The sequence below is a fragment of the Balaenoptera acutorostrata genome, chromosome 1 (genome assembly GCF_949987535.1).
Source record: "Balaenoptera acutorostrata chromosome 1, mBalAcu1.1, whole genome shotgun sequence".
NCBI classification, from domain to species: Eukaryota; Metazoa; Chordata; class Mammalia; order Artiodactyla; family Balaenopteridae; genus Balaenoptera; species Balaenoptera acutorostrata.
Genome location: NC_080064.1, coordinates 23,240,525 through 23,263,048, shown reverse-complemented (window position 1 = coordinate 23,263,048; position 22,524 = coordinate 23,240,525). Strand labels below are relative to the sequence as shown.

General features: G+C 50.8%; 1 protein-coding gene across 8 annotated transcripts in view; it reads right to left on the bottom strand.

Annotated features, from left to right (window-relative positions):
- PTPRU (protein tyrosine phosphatase receptor type U) overlaps positions 1-22,524 on the bottom strand; it is an 81,374-nt gene that overhangs the window by 17,181 nt on the left and 41,669 nt on the right. For 6 of the 8 annotated variants that reach the window (XM_057549163.1, XM_057549168.1, XM_057549172.1 and 3 more), the window contains 5 exons: positions 21,697-21,835; positions 14,364-14,521; positions 3,766-3,956; positions 2,988-3,063; positions 2,423-2,499 (listed from right to left, as the gene is read on the bottom strand). In XM_057549163.1, the coding sequence (XP_057405146.1) occupies positions 2,423-2,499; positions 2,988-3,063; positions 3,766-3,956; positions 14,364-14,521; positions 21,697-21,835 (641 nt within the window). Of the gene's footprint in view, positions 1-2,422; positions 2,581-2,987; positions 3,064-3,765; positions 3,957-5,679; positions 5,829-14,363; positions 14,522-21,696; positions 21,836-22,524 lie in introns of those variants that run through there. The other 2 variants (XM_057549188.1, XM_057549192.1) reach the window with 2 other exon arrangements.

The following is a 22,524-nucleotide window of genomic DNA, read 5'->3' as shown; positions in this document are numbered from 1 at the left end:
AAATCAGAGGATTGCTAGATGAATTGGGTTTTTTTTTAATTCTTAAAAGGCCCAAACACAGCACAATTTTTGAAAATAAAATACCCATACTGCTCCCCCAAAATAAAACATTCAAATTAGGGCTACATTGAGGGCAAAGTAGCGAGGGTTGAGTTTCAAGCAAACTGATCACAAAGGGATTTGAACACCAGGGAAACTAGTATTAAGGAGACTGCCCGGGGCCATCCTTGCTTCCTGGAAGGCCCTGACTCCCAAGCAGCACGCAGCACCCAGGGCAGCTCCTCCCATCCCACCCCTCCCAGGCCTGCAAAAGGTGTGGCTAGGGAGGATTCATCAGGCATGGGGAGCCCAGGACAAGGATGACAGAGGTGACAGCCGGTGAAGAACAGAGCCTGGGGAGGCACCCGGAGGCACCCCAGCACTGCCGGCCTGTCTCAGAGCAGAGGAGATGGAGGGAATGGTTTAAACAGGGATCATGTCGAATCTTCAGCCCTGGGCGGCCCCTGGCCAAGCTGCTGAAGTGGACGGTTGGCGTTGGGCGCACGAGTGGAGGGGAAGGAGGACAGAGACAGAGAGAGAGACAGCCAGAGACTGTGAGAGAGTCTGAGACATAGCCAGTCAGACAGACAGGAGGAGGAGGAGGAGGAGACGGGGAGAGAGATACTTACTTCACGGTTTATCCGAATCTTAATGATTCCAGTGAGGGAACAGTACAAAGCAAAAGAGACAGATATTAGGCCAGAGGCAGATGGAGGTGGACGGAGCACAGGAGTGGCCAGAATGGGTGATGCCAGCAGGGGCGGCAGAGCAGAGATGGGAGGGCTGGGCAAGAGAGGGGAGGGGCACGTCCCTGCCGGGGCCCAAGGAGAAGCCGACGGGGACCTTGAGGAGACCGAGGCGAGGCCCCTGTCACCAAAACTGCCCAAGTCTGAGAGGCGAGGCCAGGTCCGGCCCCGTAGCCCAGCCAGGGGAGAGGATGGGAGGTGGGGGAGAAGGCAAGGAATTCTGGGAAATACGGGGTAGCACATCTGGCCACCAGGAGGGAATGAAGACAAAGGAAAGGACAGGTCACCTCCAGAGTCCCTGACTACCCCCCTCCCAGATACATGCCTCCTCCACCTCCAGCCGGTCATGCTGTTCCTACCTGGGCCACCCTTCCCTTCCCTCTCCAGCCGCCCAACGCCACCACAAGCCCTCTGCTTCCATGCAGCCGGCCACAGCTAACCCTGGCCCTACCACCACCTTGCTGTGTGACGCTGAGGAAGTCATTCCTCTTTTCTGGCCTGTGCTTTTCCATCCAGTCTGACTTTATTTCACTTGTACGCTTATGTGTCTCCCCAGCTAGAATCTATATGTTCACGGAAAGCAGGGGCTGTGTCTGCTTGCTCACTGCTGTATCCCTGGTGCCCAGCACAGTGCCTGGCACACAGTAGGTGCTCAAAACATAGCTAACAAATGAATAAATGACTCTCTACCCAACTTGGCTCGCTGCAGGTCAGGGAGTCTGATCAGGGTCCGACTCCTGGGCCTGTCCTGTCTCACCCTCATCCACACTTGGGGAGGAGACTCATCACCTCTCCTTCACACTCAAGCTCAGGCCCCCTGGCTGCCTGCCCTGTCTCTGGCCCCTCCCTCCGGTCCAGCCCGACCAGTTGCTGCTGTGGCTGGCAGGACAGTCTCATGGTTAGCAGCAAAGGCTTTGGAGACCCTGACAGGCTGAGATTTGAATCCCTTCTTTACCACTCCCTAGCTGTGTGACCTGGGAAAAGTAGCTTCACCTCTCTGAGCCCCAGTTTCCTCACCTGTTAAGTGAGGCCACACAATGCTAACTACTGCATAGGGTGGTTGTAGGGATTATATAAAATTAATTATTTGGTATAAAGTGCTTAGCACAGTGCTTGGCACACAGTACATGGTCAATAAACCTGAGTTATTATTCTTAAAGTACCACTCTGATCATGGGTAAACACTTTTAATGACTCCCTGGTGCCCCTAGGGAAAAGCCCAAATTCCTCAGCTTGTCATTCGTGGCCTTCAGCCCAGCCCCTGTCTGCCTTCAGCCTCGCTGTGTATCACCAGAATCCCACCCCCAGCCTCCTGGCCCCTCACCGAGAGGGGATCCTTCCTCATATCTAGGCCTAGCTGTCTGCCCTCTTCCCTCCATTCTGCCTCACTGACACCCCACCACCACCATCCCCCGTCTCTCAGGCCAACTCTGGCCTGCAGGAAGCCCTCCTGACAGCTGCCGCCCACCCTCTCCTCCCCTCGGCTGAGCTCCCCGGCACTGACTGCAGGAGGTGGGGGCACTCAGAAGCCAGCCACGTGAACCCCCATTTATTCCCTCACAGGTCCCGCCCTGCCTGGACAGTCAGCCTGGAGCGGGCAGGGCCGGTCAGCAGAGATGACGGGGCAAGGCACTCACGTCTATGTAGTTGGCATTAATGTAGTCGGCATCAGGGTCTCCCAGCATCGGGTGCAGTTTCACTCGGTGCCGATCGTCTGGAAACACAGAGCAGGTGGCCATGGGGTGGGCAGGGGCTGAACTGGGGAGCCCAGAGCTGAGGCAGTGGGGGAAGCTTCCTGGAGGCCAGAGGTGGGGCACAGGCAGGTCAGCCAGGGAACCTAGAGGCTCAGGACCAACGAGTAGGCCCTTGGTACTGCTGGAGGCAGGGCAGGCCAGTGGTTAGAGTCTGGGCTGCAGCGTCAAGAAGGCCTGAGGTCCTGTGCTGCTCACACAAGTATATTAGCTATGTGACCTTGGGCAGGAGGCTTAACCTCCCAAGCCTCAGTTTCCTTATCTGTAAAGTGGGGGCTCTACTACATCCACTTCACAGGGTTACTGAGAGGACTAAGTGAGATAACAGGTGTGATGCTCAGCACACAGCTTGGCATGAGACAGGTGCTCAATAAATGGCTCATGCTGTTCTCCCGCTTCCTGTTCCCTCCCACCCACTGCCCCAGACCCCAGGCCCTCCCCCAGGACTCACAGGCAGGCATGGGCTCCTGCCGGCCGCCTTTGACCTTGTCTTTCTTCTTTGTAGCATCCCAGCCTTCAAAAAAGCTCTGCCAGAAGGGAAAGTGGTAGTTAGTGAGGGAGGGAAGCCCCTCTCTCATAAGAGCCCTATCCCCTTAAGAGAATGGGAGTGGGACCACGATAACAGCCAGGTTCAGGGTTAAACTTGGGGCCTGAAATAAAGTCACTGTAAATTCCTTTGTAAGTGAGGGACTAAGTTCAATACCAAGCTGTGTAGGGGGAAGTGAGAAAAGAGGGAAAAAGAGGGTTAGAGTTCAGAGACATTTTAGAATGAGGGTCAGGTTTAGGGCAAATCCAGGTTTGAGCTGGGAAGAAGGTAAAGGTGAGGGTCAAATTAAGTCCAGATGGAGGTAGGATGGGATTCAAGTCAGAGTCCAAACGGAGCTTAGGATGACAGTCGGGGTCAAAGTCAGACTGGGATTTAGGTTGGAGGTCAGGGTCAGTGTTGGTGGTCAGGTTCATATCAGGAATAGAATAAGGATCCTGGCAGGGTCCAGATGGAGACTGAGATAAGATTCAAGATCAGTTTTCAAGTCAGGGTTAGGATGAGAGTTAGAACCCAGGTCAGTCTGAGGTTAGGATCAAGGTCAAGGTCAAAAAATTAGGTTGAATTTAGGGACTGTCAGAGCATGGGTCCATCCAGGGCTGGGCTGAGGGCTGCCAGGGTCCACAGGGAGGAGCAACCAGGCAAGGCCTTGGCAATGGGTCCTGGCTGGACTGGGGCCATGCACCTCATACTCCTGCTTGAAGCCATAGCCCTCGGCCGTCTTCATCTGGTTGATGTGCTGCAAGAGGTCGGCCACACGCACCGCGGGATGCAGCTGTCCCGTGTGGTACGGGGAGCCCTTCCGGCCACACGGACGCCGCGGTGAGCCCCCCAGGAGGCTGCTGGCCTCAGTGACCCCACCACTGCGCTGGTCTCCTGTAGTCAGAGAAAGGGAAAGGGGTTTCTGATACACACGGGCCCCAGCCTGGGGAACCCCAGATGGACTCAGGGGGCCGAGGGAGGGAAGGGAGCACGGCCAGCGTGGAGGACGCCTGGGTTGTTTGCTGGAGCCAAGCAGCTGGCTGGGCCCACCCTGTGTGACCCTGGGTGGCCCCTTCGCTGCTGCATCTCAGTTTTCCCATCTGTAAAATGAGGGGATTGGTTCATATGAACTCAGAGGGCCCTTCTGGTTCAGCCCTGCCAGCTGTGATCCCGTGGTCCCCTCACCCTCCTGGGCTCCCCTGCAGGGCCCACCCTTCTGTGACTTCACCTGCTGCCTGCAGGGGGAAGTGCTCAGCAGAGCCTATGACATCCCTCCTTCCTTCCCCTCTTCCAGGGAACAATCTGGAACATTGACAACTCCCAGCAATTACCCCCATTCAAAGATAAGCAAGTCCCGAAACTAGCTGCTGCTGCCACCCCTTCTGCAGATTAACAGGAAGCACCTGAATAGAGGCATTTCTCCTGCGTAAGCATTTCCATTGTCAGCCTGTGCGTAGGCTCAGCCCGTGGGGAAGAGGTGGAGAGGCTCACAGTGCCCCACGCGCCCCAGGAAACTATCCTCTCCCTCCAGACCACCCACTCCCCGGCTCTCCTGGTCAGCATCCCCATGGACATCCCACCCTGGTCCTTAGATCAGGTCCTGGGATTGAGAAAACAGTCCTGTTCAGCCACACCCACCTTCCAACACTCACTCCCACACGCTGATTCCCTTCTCCTGGCCTGGGTGAGGTGCAGGGGCTTATTCTCCGCATGTCTCACCGCTGTTCTCTGCCCAGCGGGGCCCAGATGCCAGCCCCCTCCCTGCCCTGTGCCTTCACACATGCTTTTCCTCTGCTTCAAACACTCCCTCCTTTATGCCTGGTGAATTCATACTCATCCTTCAGGTCTCAGCTAAAATGACCCTCCGTGGGGAGCCTTCTCTGGCTGGTGCCTGGCCTCTACTTCCTAGTCATGACTAATAGACAGAACGAATGCAGCACGGGGACGGACACCACAACCCCCCTCCTCTGTGCAGCTCCACTTCCCCAAACTCCAATCTCTGCCTCTTCAAATCAGGGAGACTGCAGGCCCTGCTTGGGTTCCCCTTCCTGTGCTGAGGTTTGAAAACTGCCTCCAAGTAGAAAGGTCATGCCAGGCAAGGCTCACCTCATTTGTTTCTCTTCTCTTGGGAATCACAGTCATGAGGTGCCTGGCGCCCGATGTCTGAAAACAACTGTTTCACGTATTTTATCCAGATTTCTAGTTGCTTACAGCTGGAGGGCAAGTCATGTGCCAGTTACACATTCGTGGTCCAATGCCCCAAGCCCTTAGTTTTTCAGATAGGGAAACGGAGATCCAAAGAGGAGAGATTTGCCTAATGCAGTGGTTGTCCAAGTGTGTTCCAGAAAACACTGGTTGTGCCAGATGACTCAACGGTATTCCATTAAAAAGAAGAGAAGGAGGATGAGGAGGGGTTCTACGTTTTAAAGGAGTCTGTGAAATTGTTTTAAACAAAAATAAGTAGGTTTTTTTTCCCTGTTAAACCTCTCAGGGCTTCCAACAAGTTAGTGTGTATTTTAAATTTATTTATTTTTATTATTTATTTATTTTTGGCTGTGTTGGGTCTTCGTTTCTGTGTGAGGGCTTTCTCTAGTTGCGGCAAGCGGAGGCCACTCTTCATCGCAGTGCGCGGGCCTCTCACTATCGCGGCCTCTCTTGTTGCGGAGCACAGGCTCCAGATGCGCAGGCTCAGTGGTTGTGGCTCACGGGCCTAGTTGCTCTGCGGCATGTGGGATCCTCCCAGACCAGGGCTCGAACCCGTGTCCCCTGCATTGGCAGGCAGATTCTCAACCACTGCGCCACCAGGGAAGCCCAGTGTGTATTTTAAATCTCCAAGAGATGGAGGAAAATAGCAATGTTTCACCTCCCTCTTTCACCACGGAAAGCTTGTTTCATGAAACATCCTCAGGGGAACACAGTGTAATATGGCGATTAAGAGACATGCTCTGGAGTCAGACAGGCCTCAGATCAAATCCCAAATCTGCATGTGACCTTGGGGATATTAATTACTCTCCAGAAGTTTCCCTTTTCATATGACAAATGAAGATTAAAACTGTTACTCTCCAAGATGATGATGTAAATATTCAATAAGATAATGTGTGTAAAGCACCCAGCCCAGTGCCTGGCACATGAGCACCTGCAGATGGAGCTGTTGACATGATTAGGAGTTTCCAGGAAAGGGAGGAACCTCTGGAGTCCCAGAAAGCCAGGGCAGCTCTTTGACAAGAGGTGGCCTTTCTGTCTTGGTCCTTCTCCACTGTAGGATCTTGGTCCAGGACCTGACAATTCTAAAGACCATCTACCACAAACACACAAGACAAGCACAAAGGTTTCAAGAAAAAAAGATTTCTGCTGGCTCAAAGAACTCAGAGATGAAGGGGTCCTAAGTGTTCTTTGTGGAAACCATGCCAACTGCTCCATAGAGAGCTCTCCGGGTGGAGAATCCAGTAGCTCATCCCAGAGATCTTGAAGGGTTGGAAGCCCTGATACAGCCTCACAAGTAGGCATGGAGTCATCTTGCAATGGGTGAAGACAAGCAAAAAATCCCACTTGCTTGGGATACAGACAGGAAGCCAGAGCCAAAGCTGGGCGGCTGCCAGCTGAGCCCGAGAGCAACACAAGATGTTCTACAAATAAGACCACCAGAAGACAAAGGATGATGAACAATTATGCTGCCAAGAAGACCCTCCATTTCGTGGGGCCCAGAGAAGACAGGTCCTTACCCTTCTCACCCATGAATTACCATGGGATTTCACTCACACTCACACACATACACACACACACACACACACACACACACACACACTCCCCCCACCTCCGCCACTCCCATACACACACATACCCCAAGAACCAGCTTACCCACAGCTGGAAGCCCCTGAAAGGGAGGAAGAGAGGAAGGAAGGTAAGAGCCAGCCATCAGCTTCAAGGTCACCACTTAGGGGCTCTCCCAGGCTCTCCCCAGCTCCACTATGATTGTCGGACAATTTCGGGAGTAACCACTGGACAGCTGATGTTTTGTGGGGAGGGCTGAGGCCCAGAGGAAAGAACACTGGGTGTGGAGTCGGAGAAGCCTGAATTTGAATTCTGACTCAAGCCACTTGACCTCTCTGGACCTCAGTTTCCTCATTTGAAAATGGAGATCCTCAGACTTTCCTCAAAGATGGGCACTTTCCCCGATTCCCATCCACCCTCAGATGAAGACAGGCCACCGGTTATACAATCTAGCAGCATATTATATTTTTCCTTCACTATTTGCAATTAGCAAATAACTTTAAAGAAACACAGTCTGTAATAATAGCTAACAATATCTAATATATTGAGTGCTTTCATATGCCTAGCATGATTCTTAAGTCATTCAATCCTTAGAATATCCCCATGACGTAGGTGCTATTGTTATCCCCCCTATTAAACAAGGAAACTGAGGCCCAGAAGGGCTAAGTTACCTGCTCCTTAAGTGGAAGCATCAGGATTCAAACCCAGGCCCATCTGACTCTGGGATCCTGTTGTCTTTCTCTGTTTTCCTCTCCTGATAAAGGGGCATTTGTGGTGTCAAATAAGGGGCACTTATTTGACAAACCATTTGGCCGGAACCCACTGGTTCCCACACAGGTCAAGAGCTCCGGATGGACAAGGGCCCAGAGGGTTTGAGGGTTTTCATAGGCAAGATCAGAGTCAACGGGGGCACATTCCAACATCTTGGGAACATCCCAGCTCAACATTTACTCAGCATGGGAGGTCCCTATTTAAAACTTCCATATTGAGGATACATCAAAATCAACATGGCTTTCTGTTCTAAACCACAAAACTCTGGCCTCCACTGTTTGGAAAGAAAAGAAGGAAGTGGCGGCTAGACCAGCATGGGGCATAAAGAAAGAGAGAGAAGCCTTGAGACTGAGCTCCAGTCTCCTGAATACACCTTGAGCTTCCCAGCCGTCACACCTTCCCCATGTCCTGCATCCTACCTTCAGTGCCCCCGCCCTCCTCACCATCAGTCAAATCTTATCCATCTCAGCTGAAACCCTGACCTCCCCTGCCCAAAGGTGTATCTTCTCAAGACTATGGCAGCACTAATTGTCCCCACTACCCCCTGGCAATTAGCCTGGTGTGGACTTCCCTGGGTCAATCTCATCTCCCCAACTAGTCAGTGAGTTCCTTGGGAGCAGAACCCGTGTTTCCTGCCTCACTGCATCTCTCCATAAGACTCAGCAGCAAGGCATGTGCCCACACCACCTTCACCTCCCACTCTCCCCAGCACCCACTTGAGTTTTCAGCCCAAGCAAACCTCTCCATGTCATCCTCTGTGCCCACCTCCATGCATTTACACATGCTGTTCTTCATGCACATTTGCCTTTTCCTTCCCATCTCTGCCGGTCCAAATCCTACCCGGTCCTCTAGGCCCAGCATGATACAGCAGAAACAGCAATTTGCAATTCAGAAAGAACTGAATTTAAATCCTGACTCTGCCACCTTCTGCTTGATCTGGACAAGTGATTCTCCTCTCTGGGTCTCTGTTTCCTCATTTGTAAGATGAAGGGTTGATAACAGCTACTACTGTGTGTGTAAATTTAATGAGGGAGGTCACAAAGAGAACGTGATGCATAAATGCATGTCAATGAATTTGAAAACATAAATGAAATGGACACATTCCTAGACAAATATAACTTACTAAAAGTGTCTTGAAAAAAATAGAAAGCTTGAATAGTCCTTTACTCCTTTAAATAGATTGAATTAAAAGTATAAAATGTTTCCATAAAGAAAACAAAAAAAAAGATTGTTTCACAGGTGAATTCCACCAAACTTTCAAGGAGCCAATTACTCCAATCTCCCATGATAAGGAAAAAAGAGAAGAGACCTCAATGCATTTTATAAGACAAACAGAATCTTGATACCAGAAACCAGACAAAGACAGTATAAAAAAAGAAAAATAGGCCAATCCCACTCGGGAATACAACTTTAGAATCTTGAACAATATTATAATTATACTGAATCCAATAATTCATTTAAAAAAATTATGCATGATGACCAAGTTGAATTTACCCCAGGAATTGAAGGTTATTTTAACATTAGAAAATCTAAAAATGTCACTCGCCTCACTAACAAACTAAAGGAAAAAAATATGGCATCATAGTAAATCCAGAAAAAAAGTATTTGCTAAGTTTAATGCCCATTTAAAATAAAATCTCTTAGCAAACTAAAAACCGAAAGGAATTTTGTTAATCTGATAAGACATTTCTTCCAAAAACCTATGGCAAACTTCATTCTCAGTGTTTTAAATGTTAGAAGCATTTCTTTTAAAACCAGGAAAACAAGACAATGATTTCTGCTATAACCACTTCCATTTGAGGTTCCAGCCAGTGCCATGCAGAAAGATAAGGAAAGAAAGGATAAGAAACGAGAAATAAGAAACAGAACTGTCAATATTCACAGATCCTTTGTACTCAGGAAATCTGAATGATTCTACAGACAAATTAGAATTAATCAGAAAGTTTAGACCCTGAATAGCCAAAGCAATCTTGAGAAAGAAGAACAAAGCTGGAGGTATCAAGCACCCTGACTTCAAACTATACTACAAAGCTACAGTAATCAAAACAGTATGGTACTGGCACAAAAGCAGACATATAGATCAACGGAACAGAATAGAGTCCAGAAATAAACCTACATACATATGGTCTATTAATCTATGACAAAGAGGCAAGAATATATAATGGGGAAAAGACAGTCTCTTCAACAAGTGGTACTGGGAAAACTGGACAACTACAAGTAAAATAATGAAACTAGACCATTTTCTCATACCATATTTAAAAATAAACTCAAAATGCCTTAAAGACTTAGGCATTTTTCCAAAGAATACATGCAGATGGCCAACAGGCACATGAAAAGATGTTCAACATCACTAATCATCAGGGAAATGCAAATCAAAACCACAGTGAGATATCATCTCACACCCATCAGAATGGCCATCCTCAAAACGGCAAGAAATAACAAATGTTGGTGAGGATGTGGAGAAAAGGGAAGTCCCCTGCACTGTTGGTAGGAATGTAAATTGGTGTAGTCACTATAGAAAACAGTGCAGAGGTTCTGCAAAAACTTTAAAATAGAACTATCGTTTACCCAACAATTCCACTTCTGAATATTTACCCAAAGAAAATGAAAACACTAGTTCAAAAAGAGATATGCACCTCAGTGTTCTTTGCAGCACTATGTATAATAGCCAAGATATGGAAGCAACCTAAGTGTCCAATGACAGATGAATAGATAAAGAAGATGTGGTATATATATATATATATATATATATATATATATATACACAATGGAATATTACTCAGCCATAAAAAAAGAATGAAATCTTGCCATTTGTGACAACATGTATGGACCTGGAGGGTATTATGCTTAGTGAAATAAATCAGACAGAGAAAGACAAATATTGTATATTTTCACTTATGTGTAGAATCTAAAAAGCCAAACAAATAGACAAATATAACAAAACAGAAGCAGACTCACAGATATGGAGAACAAATTAGTGGTTGCCCGAGGGGAGAGGGGTGGGAGGATGGGCAAAACAGATGAAGAGGATTAAGAGGTACAAACTACCAGTGATAAAATAAAGTAGTCACAGGGATATAATATACAGCACAGGGAATATAGTCAATAATATTGTAATAACTTTGTATGGTGTATAATCTATAAAAATATCAAATAACTATATTATATACCTGAAACTAAGCCAACTATACTTCAATAAAAAAAAGAAAGTTTATCAAGGTGTATGGATATAAGATCAACATCTATACATATAAAAATCAACTGCATTTCTCTATATGACCAATACTTAGAAATATGATCTTCTAAAAATGTATCAATACCATTTATGCTGGGAAAACTGGACATCCATATGCAAAAGAATGAATTTGGACCCTTATCTAAAACCATACACAAAAATTAACTCAAAAAAGACTAAAGACCTAAATGTAAGACCCCAAACTATAAAACTCTTAGAAGAAAACACAGGGCAAAAGTTTCATGACATCAGATTTGGCAAGGATTTCTGGGCTATGACACCAAAGGCATAAGTAACAAAAGAAAAAAAAAGACAAAATGGACTACATCAAAATGTAAACATTTGTTCATCAAAAGACACTATCTGCAGAGTAAAAAGGCAACCCACACTATGAGATAAAATATTTGTAAATCGTTCATCTGATAAGGATTAATATCCAGAATATATACAGAACTCCTAAAACTCAACAACAAAAGGACAAACAACCCAATTCAAAAATTCTCCAGATAAAATACACAAATGGCCAATAAACACATGAAAAGATGCCCAACATCACATCATTCAGCATTAGGGAAATGCAAATCAGAACTATGAGATACCATCTCACATCCATTACGACGGCTGCTATAAAAAAAAAAACTGTCTTGAACAGAAAACAAGTGTTGGCAAGGATGTGGGGAAAACTGGAACCCTTGTGCACTATTGGTGGGAATGTAAAATGGTGCATCCACTGTGGAAAACAGTATGGCAGTTCCTCGAAAAATTAAAAATAGAACTACTATATGATCCAGCAATTCCATTTCTGGGTATATACCCAAAAGTATTGAAAGCAGGGCCCCAAAGAGATATTTGTATACACCCATGTTCATAGTAGCATTATTCACAAGAGCTAAAACATGGAAGCAACCCAAGTGTCCATCAACAGACAAATGGATAAGAAAAGTATGTGTATACATACAATGAAATATTATTCAGCCTTAAAAAGAAAGGCAATTCTGGGAATTCCCCGGCGGTCCAGTGGTTAGGACTCTATGCTTCCACTGCAGGGGGTACGGATTCAATCCCTGGTTGGGGGACTAAAGATCCCACATGCTGTGTGGCGTGGCCAAAAAATTTTTTTAAATAAATAAATAAAATATTTTTTAAAAAGCAATTTTAAAAAACACTTAAGAAAACAAAAGCAATTCTGAAAGATGCTACAACATGGATGAACCTTGAGTACATTATGCTAATTGAAATAAGCCAGTCCCTAAAGACAAGTACCGTATGATTCCACTTAATATGAGATAGAGTAATCAAAGTCATAGAGACAGAAAGTAGAATGGCGGTTGCCAGGGGCTGAGAAGGTAGGGAAAGGGGCGTTTAATGGATACAGAGTTTCAGTTTTACAAAATGAAAATCGATCCAAAGATTCAAAGCAAATTCATCCAACAAAGTTTTCCAAGGAACTTGAAAAGATGATTCTAAAATCTGTAAGAAAGAGAATGAGCGCAAATATAGCCAAGACATCCTTGATGAAGAACTAAATTGGGAGGGCTTGATGTGTCAAAAATCAAGACCTAGATAGCTAGTTTGCTCTTGGTAAAGGAATCACCAAACGGGCCAATGAAAGAGAATAGGGAGCCAAAAACACAATCCATATATGTATGGGAATGTGACATATGATAAGGGTGGCACTGCAAATCAGTGGTGAAAATACAAACTATAATACCTGATGCTGGGACAGCTGGTTTTCCCTACAGAAAAAATAAAATCCTTAATTCATATCACATACAAAAATCAACTACAGATGGATAAAGATTTAAATGTGAAATGCAAAATATTAAAAGTTTTAGAAAAAAGTAAAAAATATCTTATGACCTTGCATAAGGAAGAATTCTTTAAGCAAGCACAAAAAATAGAAATCAAAAAGGAAAAGATTGATGAACTTGACTGAATTGAAATAAAAATCTGTTCATCCAAAGATACTATAAATAACCTGCAAAGATGAGCCACAAATTGGGAGAAGATATTTGCAATTCATAAGGGACAAATGAGTCTCATCCCAAATATATAAAGAACTCCTAAAAACCACTAAGAGAGCAACAGAAAACCGAACAGAAAATTAGGTAAAAGACATGAACAGGCATTTTATGGAAGAAGAAACCTGAATGGCCAATGATGATTTGCAAATATATTCAACCTCACTAGTAATCAGAGAAATGTAAATTAAGACTATAGAGAATTACCATCTTATACAAACTAGTTTGACAAAAGTGAAGAAGCCTGGCAAATTTTGATCTTGATGTGGAGCAATGGAAACTTACACCCTGCTGCTAGGAGTGAACACAGGCAAAGACACTTTGGAAAACAATTTGACACTGTCTTATAAAGCAGAACAAGCACATACTTTATAATCCAGCAGTTCTACTTCCAGAATCTGCTGTGCAGGTGCATCTGGAGATTCATTTAAGAATGTTCACAGCAGCCTCGTTTGTAATAACAAGAAAACTAGGAACAAATCAAATGCCCATGGATGTCAGAATGAAGAAATAAATTGTGATATATTCATACAGTGGAAAGCTATACATCAGAGAAAATAAATGAACTACAGCAAAACATCCACCTGGGTAAATATTGGAATCATGGTGTTGTGTTGAAAAATAGAGAGCAATTTCATTTCTATCAAGCTCGAAAATGAGCAAAATTATATAATGCACTGTTTGGGGACACATGCACATATGGTAAAATTACTCCCAAAAAGGCAAGAAAGTTATAAACATAAATTTCAGGGGAATATTTACATGTAAGAGGGAGGTAGGGGATATGGGAGGGGCACCCAGATGACATTCAAATTCACCAGCGGGGTTCACCGGTGTTTGGTGTATTATTATGACTTTATGATTTTCATAAATGTTATTTTTTGTACAAATCAGCACTAAGTAGAATAAAAAGATGTGTGATGAAGCAATTTATGACAAGCGCCTAGCATATACAGCTGACTCACTATACTCTCCCTGCAGGCCAGGTACAGCACTAAATGATGTACACACATTCTCTTATTTAGTCTTCCAGCAGCCCTACCAGCAGAGATGATCTTTATCCTCATTTTATACATGAGGAGGCAGACATCCAGAGGGATTAAGCCACTTGCCCCAGGTCATGCACCTAAGGGGATCTGAGATGCACACTGAGGTCTGACTCCCGAGCACTTCCTCTCACACAGCAGGAAAGAGACTACTCTGATCCCACAGCAGCGCCCCCTCCTCTGAGTCCCCAGAACACTTCCCACAATTAACCTGTGAACTCGCACTCCTCTTAGATGAATCTGTGTCTAAGTCCTCAATTTTCCTAAAGCTCCTCCAGTACAAAGATAATACCTGTGCCTTCTCTGTATTCCCAGGGCTGGGGCTGGTACCCAGCAGGATGCTTAGTACTGTTGGTTCGGAGTGTTACAGAATCATCTGATGTGGGGCTCTGGGCTGTTGGCTCAGAAGTCTGGGGAAGGAGTGCCTGGGGGCCACGAGGAAGGGCCGGGCACTCACCCCGGGGGCTGTAGCCATGGCCGTCCATGAAGGAGAGGCCCAGGCGCTCATCTTCCTGCAAGGTGCTCTGGTCCGTGAAGCTCTGGTCCACGGCACTCATCATGTGGGTCTTCTCCTGGCGGTAGTTGACCGTGGCCTTGGTCATGTTCACTGGTTTCCTGCAGAGGAGGGGTGATGGGAGACATGGGTGCTCAGCTGGGCAGGACAGCAGCCAGAGGTGAATGGGGAGGCCTGGCAGTCAGGGGGCCTTGAGGCCAGGAGCCAGTCTAGAAGCATCTCTGGATGCTGAGGGGGCTCTGCCTCCATCCTTTGCCCACCAGACCCAGTGAGCTGCTGCCTCCCCCAAGAGGGACTGGGCAGGGTCCCTGTCCTGGGGACCTTTGCTGACAGCAAGGGATGGAACAGCAGTGGCCTCAGGCTGGGATCTGCCTCCTAACTCTCACTGGCCCCGAGGGCTCAGGAAAGGGGAGGAAAGTCACTCTGGGTGACTATTTTGGTGTCACAGCAGACAGTCACTGCACCCCAAACAAGGGAGATGCCTGCCCCAGCTCCAGCCCCAGCAAGCCCCATAGGTAACCTTCCTTCCTCCGTCCTCACCACACAGCTGCCCCGGGAACTCTTCCTCCTGCAATGGGGTTAGACTACACTCCTTCATGGCGAAGAGTCTGGCTAGTACTCGGTCAGTCTCATAAGTTTTCACTGGGCACAGAATGACTCCAACCGTGACTTCTTCTTGCCCCCCAGAACCCCCAGGATGGTTCCACCACAGGCCACACTAGACTTGTAAAGAAATCCACGCAGGGTCCCTATTCCCTCACTGCCCACCACTCCACCGGAAGCAGCAGAGAGAGAAGGCGAGAGGCCCCGGACCCTCCCGAGAGGACAGAGCTTCTGGAGTGCCCCTGGGCCGGGGCCACACACAGCCCAGGCCTGCAGCCCAGCTTTACAGATGAGGATGGCAGTTTGTGACCCCAGGGAACTCGGAGGAAAGTGGGAGGGAGAACGCGGTGGGGAAGCAAGGGCCACAGCTCCAAGACCGAGGGGCTGAGCAACGGGCAAAGGGAAAGGACTTGGGACCTGCGCTGAGACTGGAGAAGAGCCAGGGCCCAATCACAGGGAAGGCTTGAGACGAGAGAGCCGTTCACCTCTAGGCCCTACAGCATGCAGGGTGTGGGGCAGACCTGAGAGAGGACTTCCGGGTCATGCGGGCTCAGGGACACTGGTCATCCCTGGAGATGAAGAGGCCAGTGCAGGGATCCCCCAGACAAACAGGCAAACTCCACTCAGCCCCTCCTGGCTCAAGAGCCGCCTGGGGCCCAAGGGGGACAGGATGACCTCTGGATGCCCCTCCTGCCAGGACCTCGACGTCCTTCCTGTGCTAAGAGGGCTCTGTGTCCACGCTGGGGACCAGTGCTGCCGGGCACTGCGGTGGGCGCGGCCTTCCCAGTCTGGACAAGAGATGGCTCAGCAGGCCCAGGCCTCCTGCTCCCAGCCCCGCCCGCGGGCTCTGGGCATCACCCTTACTGTGGCCCGGGGCAGAGCCAAAGACCCCTTTGGGGGCAGGTGAGAAGAAGCCTCTGTGGCTGTGACCTTGACCATCAACATAAGAGAGAAGGTGGAGGAGGAAGGGAGGTGAGGAGGGAGAAGGGGGAAGAGGACTGACAGAGGAGGAGGAGAGTAAAGCGACAATGACAAGGAGAGAGAGAGAGAGGGAAGGAGACAGAGGGAGGGAGGGACAGGTCAGACACCAGCAACCACAGGGAAGACCGACAGAGGACAGCCCGTCAAGCTGGCTGAACAATGGTGCCCAAGGAGGACCCATCGTGAGTGGATACTGGCCTAGAAGGTCTGCAGCGGTGTACCCCAGGGCTCTGTTCCCACCCAGGCCTCCTGGTCCACTTGGAAGAGGAACCTGAAACACCAACCAACCAGATCCACAGACACAGCCAGGAGGGACACCTCGCACTGAGGCCTCCAGCCGATCTCAGGGTGAGATCAAGCAGATGCCACGTAACATGGACCCTTGGAAAAGTTCTGCATTTAGGTTCAAAATTAGCTGCAAAGTAGAGAGGGAGGGCGAGCTGCCTTGTCAGCAGCTCCTGGAAAAGCCGAGCTGGAGGCTCCACGTGAGTTGACGGGGGTGTGGTTGCTGGAAAAGCCAGTGTGACGGTGGGTGACTTCGATGCAAGAAGAGGGTCCAGGGAGGAGGCGAGAGACCACCGTCCTCTGGGCTGGCCCGGGGCCACCTGAGTCTGCTGTGCAAGGAGGGGACAAGCACAGGTAAGGGGAATGTTCTGGAAGGTTTGCAGTGTCAGCAATCACAGAGGCAGGAAACAGAACAGCATGGACAGACTGTGGAGTCAGACGGGGCCTGGGTTGTAACCCCAGCTCTGCCCGTCCTATGACCTCTGACGAGTCCCTTAAACTTCCTGAGCCTCAGTTTCCTCATCAGTAAAATGGGGTGATCACAGTGCCTCTTCTCAGGGTTGTTGTGCGAATTCTGTGTGAAGAACTGAGCCCAGGGGAGGTGCCCAAGAAACGGTGGGTCTGAGGAGCTGGGGTCACCAGCTGGAGAAGGGCTGGTGGCACCCTGGGAGCCGCGTGCACCATGCGGAGAGCTGCCACGTGTCTGCCCCACACACACGCGCACAGAGCTGTGGATCCAGAGCGGGACCCGGGTGAGGACCTTCCTGGATGCGGACTGCGGTCTGACGTCAGGAGGTCCCACCCAGCAGGAGTGGCTCAAGACACAAGGGGCTGCCTCAGGGGCAAGAGGACACAGAGGCTCAGGGAGGTCGAGTGACTTGCCTGGGGTGGCTCAGCAGAGCCAGGTCTGAACCTGAGACTGACCACAAAGCCAGCGCTCCTCACCTCCACACAGGAGGATGACAGGGAGAGGAGAGACAGAGCAGAGGAAGGAAGCTCAGAGACAGGGTGGCCGTGGAGGAGGGGCTGACGCCAGGCCAGGCCGGCATGGGGGCAGGGGCTCCACAGGAGGGGCGGGGCTCTGAGGCAGGTGCGCTACTTACGGGTAGTAGGAGTAGGCATAGTGGTCTCTCCTGGCAGCGTGCAAAGAGAACAGCACAGGTGGGCCACGGTCCTTCCCCAGGCCGGGCCCAGGGCAGCACCCCCAGCAGGGAGGGGCCTGGTGCTTTCCGTGCTGGGGACGGGGCTGGCCGGGGACCGACAGGTCAGAAGGGCCTTCCTTGACCCAAGGGCTGGCCGGGCTCAGTCTCTGAGGACCAGGACCCAAGGTCCCTTCTAGAGCCTTCCCCAAGCCCACTGCTGGAGTGAGAAGGAGGTGGGGAAAGGGCCTGGAGGGAAGCAGAGCTTTCACACACAGTCATACACACACGCATTCACAAAGAGATATGCACTGCACGCTCACATATGCAGACACACTCATATGGATACACACGCTCATACATAGAAACACAATGATGCACTTACAAACACAGATATTTACACACATGCAGACACTCGTACACATGTATTCAAACACACTGACACACACAGGTACATACACAAACACATTCACAAACGCTCACACACAGACGCCTGCGCTCACACACACGCCTGCGCTCACACACACGGACACCCCCACTCACACACTCAAGGTAACTGCCGCACTCTCCCCTGCAGACAGTCCCCACTGCGGTCCCCGTGCCGCCCACCCCTGCAGGCCCCTCTGCCCTTGACGGGAGGGACAGCCCTCTGCACGCACCTGTGCCTGGGAGGGAACGAGCGGCCGGGGCAGGGGACACTGCGGCCTCGTCACCCACCCAGACTGCCCCTGGGTGCGGGGTCCATTAAAGGAGCCGGGTCACCCCCTCACAGGCACCCAGAGCACAGGGGGCTCAAGAGCCCTGACCTGACCGCCAGGCACCAGCAGCGAGGGGGGGGGGGGGCAGGTCTGATTCCCAGCTCCCAGGTGGGGAAGCCGGGTCCCAGAGAGTCACGGTCTGTCTGGGGCTCTTGGGGGTCAGCGAGAGTCCAGAGAAGGCCCAGGACCGTGCCCCCAGAGCCAGCTCCCTCCTGCGGCCCCGTCCAGGCCCACTCCAGGGTCCTCTACTCACCCGCCCCACGTCACCCATCAGTGGGGAGGGAAGGGAAGGAGAGGGGAAGGGAAGACTGAGGCCCAGCCAGGGCAGGAGATTGGCTTGAGGTCGCACAGCATGTCACCCACCCCAGGGACAGAGGGGGGGTCCAGGGCCCTGAGCTGTTCACAGAGGTCCTGAGGGGAGGGGGGAGGGGCTGAAGGAGTGGCGTTCTTCTGGTCTCAGCTGAAATATCATGACTTTAAAAGAGCCTTCCCTAAGGAGTCCCCCACAGTCACCAACTACATTATGTCCCCCTTTACCCTCTCTCTGCCCCCCACCCCGACACCCTGGTCTTTTCACAATTTGTAATTACGCATTTGTGCTTTTTCTAGTTTAATGCCAAGCCCCCCACTTATAACCACAAAGCACAAGAGGACAGCATCTTGGTCGCTTTTGCCCACCACTGCATCCCCAGGGCCCGGGACAGTGCCTAGCACATTATATTCCTTAGATATTTTATTGAATTGAGTAATCAATAAATGAGGAAAAATAAATAAAAGAACTCCACCTTTATGAGCTTCCATTTCGTCCTCTAAACAAGTGAGGTTAATAATAATCCCCCCAAGGCAAGCACGCGCTCAGCCCTTCCCTGCCCCCTCCTCCTGCTGGGTTGGGGGGGCCGTTCAGGAGGACCCAAGTCCCCTGGGCCAGACCCTGGGGATACACAGCCAACGAGACAGAACTTCCTCCACCCCCATGCAGCTCTCAGTCCAGCAGGGAAGAGAAATACTGAGCAAAGCGCTGCGAGCATGTGAATTAAGTGCCGGGGTTGCGGGGGCCGGGGCGGGGAGGGCTGCAAAGGGAAGTGGGGAGGGTCTCTGGAAGCGGAACCAAGGGATCCAACCGGCCAGGGGCACCCTGGAGTTCCCCAGGGCAGGTGCATTCAGCCTCACTGTCCGCAGGGCAGGGCACAATGGAGAAGCCGACACCTGCCCCCAGCGCCTCCCATAACCACCCCACGGCAGGCGCCTCCTCCCTCCAACCAGGTGCACGGGGGCTAACTGGGAGCTGCCCTCCCTCCGCAACCTCCTAATCTGTCCATTACATCGGTACCCCAGGTTGATCTGAACACCCCCATCCCTGCCAGAGCTGCTCTGTCCCATGGCACCCCACAGTGCAGACTAGGCGAGCCCTCAGGAGCACAGTGGACCCTGAAGGCTGGGCAGGATTCGGGGGATGCAGCGAGTTGCTACAGAATGGGACCGAATGGCTTTCAGAGGACCTAAGGAGGGGCGGGGGGTGGGGGGGGTGGATCCTAGAGGCTTCCAGTAGCAGCTGCATAAAGTGGAGGGTTTCCTAGTGAGGCTCTGGCAGCATCTCTGACCCACCCTCTCCTGGGCCTGGCGCTCTCTTTGCAGGGGTGGGTAACATCCCCTACTTTGCCAATCTTCCCTTGAGGGTAAATTTCTAGAGCCTCAAATACCACCTGCAACCCCCAAGATCTGACCCCTCCCTTACAGCCCTCTCTATCTGCACCACTACCCAGCCCCCAAGGCCTTGCCACTTACAGGAACCTATTGTGTGCCAGTTGTGGTGAGGCCCTTCACGTGCCCAGCCGTGAGGAGGATGGGCTTTGCAGTCAGGCCTGGCTTGTCAGGACCTGCCACTTAGCCAAGTGACATGGGCAAGTCGCTTAATGATAGTTTCCTGACCTGTGAAAAGGGACTTAGACCTGCTTCGTGGGTCAGGATCCAAGAAGGAAAAATTCTCTGATGTATTCCGAGTCCCAGAACAGTGCTTCGTACACAGTAGGTGCTCAATAACTCCTGTTCTAATGGCTGATGTGTATAGAACTCCTGGCACAGAATAATATTCATTAAATGACAGTTTAAAATATTTTGTCTCAGGAATCTGTACAGGGACTATGGGAAGGGAAAAATCAGAGCCCAGCACTCTGGACTGGACATCCCCACGCCACCCCACCGGTGGCCTGCCCCACCCCCAGACTCTCTAGGAGAGTTTTTCTCCTATCGTTGCCTGGCCTCAGGCAAGGGGGCCCTGGCCAGTTCTCCCTCATCTCCCTGGATCCCACTTATCTGCTCCTGGCATCCCAGAGACCCAGAGCCAACACACCCATGTGTGCCCAGCCTGGCAGCAGCAAGGGCTACAGAAGCCAGAACCCAGGCGGGGAGAGGGTGGAGCAGGTTCTGCCTGGGTGACCTCGGGCAGGTCTATGCCCCTTCTGGGCCTCAGCATCTCCATCCCTCAATTAAGGGGCTTGGACCACAGTGTCCTGGGGCTACCTGGTGGGGAATGCGGTGGGGTGGGGAGGGAGAGCAAAGGGGTCTCAGAAGTCCCCACTTGGCTCCAACCCGAGGCTCAGCCTTCAGCTGATTCATATACTGAGCTCCCAGGAGAGGTTTATTTGGTGTTTTGAAGATGGGTTCTGCTGCTTTTGAAAGACTGGAAAACCACTAGACTAGACGTCCTTGAGCTACATGGCAGCTCTCAGTTTCTGGGCTCTGAGCCTCTATCATTCTAAATTCTGAGATTCTCAGAATCTCAAATCTTGGATTTCTAAAGTTCCAAAATTGTAAATTCTGGATTCTAAGATATGCTGGGATTCACTCTGCCCACTGCAAAATGCACTGGGAAAATGCATCCCTCACAAACACAAGGACTGGACCTTTGAGGCCCAGGAGATGGCACGGGCAGGAAGGAGGTCTCCTCTGAGTCATGGGCCCAGGAGGACTCCTCAGGGATCAACGGTAACAGAGTCCAGGGCAAGCTGAGCCCAAGAGAAGGTGGGGCCTGGGAAGAGCAGAGGGTCCTTGCTTTGAGTGGAGTGAGCCCTGCCCCCACCTCAGGATCAACACCACAAGCCCGTGGTTAGGGAGACAAGAGAGCAGAAGACCTTCGGGGGGCTGAGGATTCAAAGTCAGGTTACCTCCACACCACCCCCGTCAGAACAGCCCAGCAGGCACAGGAGGGCGGTGCCCGCGCCCAGCACGGCTCCTTGGCCTTGAGCCGGCAGTGAGTGCCCTTGCCTGGACGGTGGCACCTGGCACCAGCCAGAACTGGGCTCCAGCCAAGCCACTCTAGGGCAGCTCCATTTGCAGAGTCTCGGGCTTCCCCCGACCCGGCTTGGGTCCATTCACAGGCCTGATGCCCAGGCTGGCAGCCCTCCACACACCCGCCAGGCAACTGCCTGACCAGCCCCCAGCCTCCTCTCTGCTCACCAGGCCTCTGACGGAGAGAAGTCTCGGGTGGGCCAGGGCACCGGCCTCACTCACCCCTTTCGGATGATAATAATAATGGCCCCCAGGAGGAGGATGAGGACGGCAAGTCCCCCTGCACAGATGCCCAGGATGAGCCCCATCTCCTCCGACCTCTGGGACACCTCCAGGGGCTGTTTGCTTTCCTTGCAGGCAGCTGGGAAGAACAAAGCAGAACAAAGGATCAGAGGGGAGATCAGGACCACCTTAAGCCCTAAGGAATAAACCCGGCTGCACAAACAGGTGCACAAAGACATCTGCCCCTCATCCTCAGCATGTGTCCCGCCTTTCAATCAAACTATCTCCTCATCATCCCTCACACCTTCCGCATTCCCGTGTCAGAGGCTTTACGTGCCCTGTGCCCCTATCAGGGATAGTTCCCTTCACCTCTCTGCTTCCTCAAATCCTCCCCATCCTTCAGTGGACGGGAGATGGAGGATGTGTGGGGCCTTCAGACCCCACCCTTTTGCCCTCCTGGGAGGCAATGGGGGGAGAGAATTATGTACCCAGGGCATGGTTAGGGCATCTCAGGATGGGGAACCAACCACATTCCCCATCTGGGAGCAGGGACAATCCCTACACCACAGGGTCCATGCTGTCCCCACTTCTCCCCACCACAGGAAAGGGGGCAGATACAGACCTCAGTGTCCAGTACCCACCACCCCCGTGGCCCGACCATAATGGCTCACCCTCCTCCAGGCCCCTGCCAAGGCCCCTTCTGTGACCATGGCAGGATGAGGGTTTGTCCCCACTGCCCAGTCTGGAAGAAGGAGCCCTTGAGGTGGGGCATACAGGGAGCAAGAAAGGGAAATGTTTCCTGACCCCCAAGCCTGCCGGACCACCCTC